Below are 3,547 nucleotides of genomic sequence, written 5' to 3'. Positions count from 1 at the left end.
TTTTTGTTTTCTCTGGCTTTGTCGTAAAGCATGGATAAGGCTCAAGTCTTATAGCTGTTAGAGTTTTAAATTAAAAAAAAAGAGCTGGGCCCCCTGACTCCCTTGACCTGGTCTATAAAGAATAAATAAATTTAAAGTCTCAACCAAGGGGGAGATATTAAGGTGAAAATGTGTACAGCACTTCCAGATACTTCCACAATTTGTAAAATCGATGCATTTCAAAAAGTTTCTCGCCCAAATCTCTCGCTAATTCGGGTGACATTTCTTGTAAAATCTTGTAAAATGTCAACACACTTTTTTGAATTATACTACCGCTCGTAATTAATCTGAAGTAAAAGTAGCGTATAATCTGCAAAATTCGGAATTGGACAGAGAAGACCTTTATTCGAACACTCCCACTTCCAAAGACTTCCAAGCACTTAATTTTCAGCTGTACACCACTTCCGACCCTAATATCTCCTCATTGGCCTCAATAAATATTCTGAATTATCTTGGCTGCAGACAGAGCAAACAATAAGATAAAATGAGTCAGAGTAGGTGGCACTCAATCTCTAATTTTTTCCAGAGTAGAGATCAGGAAAAAATCCTGCCTTCAGTCAGGTTTTCTAACATTCTTTAAAGGACCCCAGTTCATGCCTGATGGGTAGAGGCAGGGATTTTTCCAACCTCTTTGAGAAAAAGTTGGGGATGGGATCACTTGCTCTAAATGACGCTCTAATAAGATAAGATAAAGTTTCTTGGTAAGATGATAGAGAATCTTCTCGTTTATATTTTATCTTTCTGTCAGTTTATCCAAATCCTAGATATTTTGGTTTAAATACAAAAATTGTATTTATTTCAAAAATTTTATTCAAAATTACTGCTCAAAATCTTTCAACTACAACTCCAAATCGAATTTGCTCAAGTTAAGAATCTTATCTGGAATAAGTCAACCTTGGTTTATCAGTAGCTTTTAATGTGTGGAGCTCGTTGATGGAAGTGTTTTAAGTTTTTGCTTATAAATAAATGTTTACGATTTATTAACGACCTTGCATTTACCTATATAAGTTTGACTTCGGTGGTCTTTTTCAAGCTAGAAAAATGTCGTTTGTCTGTGAGGATGTATTAGACAGAGATCTTTTGAAGAAAGCATCATATTTTGAAATTAGTGAATTCATTCGTGTTTCTTGTACTCGTCCAAATGTTACCGTTGCTGAAAAATGGTGTCTCGCACCTACCTTCTTTCCTGCCAATTATCAGTCTAGTGTGCAAGTGATTCAAGATTTTAAAGTTCGACCTGATGATATTTGGGTGGTAACTTTCCCCAAATCTGGCACGACCTGGGCACAAGAAATGGTGTGGCAGATTTGCAATAATTTAGATTACGAAAAAGGCCACATGAAACCACTCCATATGAGATTTCCATTTTTTGAGTAAGTTACAATGTTTTACTTTTGTTATAGATAAGAAGATTTAACTTTTTAAAAATCTTTTCTTATAAAGAGGTAATACAATCGCGCGTCCGACCCTAAAAGAAATATTTAATATGGATGTTTTAACTTACGTGGAAAGTATGCCATCTCCTCGTTTAATTAAAAGCCACCTTCCCGCTCATCTTTTGCCCAAAGAGATTTGGACAGTAAAACCCAAGATCATCTATGTGGCAAGGAATATAAAAGATGTGATTGTTTCTTATTTTCATCACTACAAACACGTAGATTTCTACAGTGGATCTCTCAACGATTTTGTGGATATATTTCTTAACGATGCTGGTAAGAAAACCTAAACAAAATCTTTTTAACTCTATAGGGGGAGGTGGGGCTACTTTGAGCTGTGGGGTTACATTGTTATACGATTTTTTCGCGTATTTATAAAGGAAACTGGGTTTTAACGTGATGTAATTTGGGTGGACAAAATAATTGTGGATCTAAATAAAATAATTGCAAGGAAAAGCTTCATTTAGAAATAGGCGAAGAAGTTGTATAACAATCAAGCCACACAGCTCAAAGTAGCCCCACTTCCCCCTAATAATATTCTAACTATTATTTTTTTATAATATATATATTTATTTTAGTTCTTTATGCGCCTTATGATTCCCATGTAATTGATTTCTGGAGGATGAAAAATGAGGGTAACATCCTCTTTTTAACCTACGAGGAAATGAAGAAAGATCTATTAAGTGTTGTTCGAAGAACAGCCGAATTCTTAGGAAAATCCTATACGGTCGACCAAATGAACAAACTAACTGATCATCTATCCTTTGAAAAAATGTCTAGTAATATTCTTTTTTGATTAATTTATTTTTTCCACTCGATCTTTGTCTATTAATTAATTTTTTTATTTTTTCAGAAAATAAATCAGTTAATTTTGCTGATATTGGAGATAAACACAACAAAGTGGTAAATCGTAAAAAAGATGACAGTTACAATTTTATCCGGAAAGGAAAAGTTGGTTCATATCGCGAAGAAATGACACCTGACATGATAAAGAAATGCAACAATTGGATTAAGGAAAGACTAGGAAGACATCAAATTGACTCACAACTCTTAGATATATTTATACATACCGAATAAATATTTATAAATCTGAAATTTTTACTAAAGAGAATCGAATTGAATAAAGATTAGAAAATTATAAAAATGAATTATTTGTGTGTGTGTAAAATATTTATAGCAGCCTTCTCGAAATGTAACTTTGAAAAATTAATGAGATAAATTCATTCCCGGTGCATCAGGGGTGTCAGTCCTTTCTGGGTAGAAAAAAAAAACACGAAAATAAAGAAAAACCTATAGAGTTGATTAAATTGTTGTCTGAAACAAGATGTTTGACACAATTTTGAGTATTTAATATACCATAACTTTTTAGGACAATTGAAACTCTTGAACTAAATAATAAAAAAATAAACAAGTGGGATTAATTCGATACGATTACGGAATACGCTACGGGCTACAATTTTAGTCTGAAAAGATCTCTTAACTGTATACAAACCATAATTGCAAAGATAAATTACATTTAAGATAAGGCTCAGTTCCCTTAAAAAATAGGAGAAAAAACTCAATTTTAAAACTGTCCTAATTAAAAATGTTCCCACTTCCCCTTATGCGACTTTTTTATAAATGTATCTCTTTTATTTTTTTAATATTACAACCTTTCCAAAGATCCCGAAATAAACAAGTAGTTTTTAAAACATGACAGGGTAAATGTCCTAATTCAAAACCATTTCCAGACGCTTTAACTTTGACAGAAAATTCAACGCATTAATATTTCAATTCTTTTTTGAAGACAATTACATAAATTTGCTTCTTGACTCTTCTAGAATGTTACTGTTGAGAGAAAATTCTCTAAATATATTAAAAGAAAATTCTTAAATACAAGAAAAATACTCGAGTGTAAAATTCTACTATTGGAAAGAAATTAATCCAAATGGAGACAAGGGAAAGTTTCTAATTGGAGACAAACAGTGTAAAAGTGAAACCATGACGAAAGGCTTCCAAAACCTTGTTGAGTTGCTCCTGAGTGTAGGATTTGTTCTTATTCCTGGTCTTTTCTCCTTTCCCATCTAAAACTA

General features: G+C 32.5%; 1 protein-coding gene across 1 annotated transcript; it reads left to right on the top strand.

Moving 5' to 3' along the window:
* The first annotated feature begins 1,025 nt into the window (after positions 1-1,025).
* On the top strand, positions 1,026-2,619 carry LOC129803242 (luciferin sulfotransferase-like). The gene is made up of 4 exons (XM_055849692.1): positions 1,026-1,412; positions 1,483-1,751; positions 2,054-2,254; positions 2,329-2,619. Exons 1-4 carry the CDS (start codon positions 1,081-1,083, stop codon positions 2,550-2,552), a joined length of 1,026 nt encoding a protein of 341 aa, XP_055705667.1. The 5' UTR covers positions 1,026-1,080; the 3' UTR covers positions 2,553-2,619.
* Positions 2,620-3,547: the final 928 nt, after the last annotated feature.

This window comes from Phlebotomus papatasi, chromosome 2, assembly GCF_024763615.1.
Source record: "Phlebotomus papatasi isolate M1 chromosome 2, Ppap_2.1, whole genome shotgun sequence".
NCBI lineage: Eukaryota > Metazoa > Arthropoda > Insecta > Diptera > Psychodidae > Phlebotomus > Phlebotomus papatasi.
The sequence above is the reverse complement of the archived record's forward strand: the minus strand, read 5'-3'. Positions and strand labels throughout refer to the sequence as shown.

Coding starts and splice junctions, on each gene's coding strand:
- LOC129803242 (XM_055849692.1), top strand. CDS start 1,081: ATGTCGTTTGTCTGTGAGGATGTATTAGACAGAGATCTTTTGAAGAAA. Junction 1,413..1,482: donor ATGAGATTTCCATTTTTTGA/GTAAGTTACAAT, acceptor TTTCTTATAAAG/AGGTAATACAATCGCGCGTC. Junction 2,255..2,328: donor ATCCTTTGAAAAAATGTCTA/GTAATATTCTTT, acceptor TTATTTTTTCAG/AAAATAAATCAGTTAATTTT.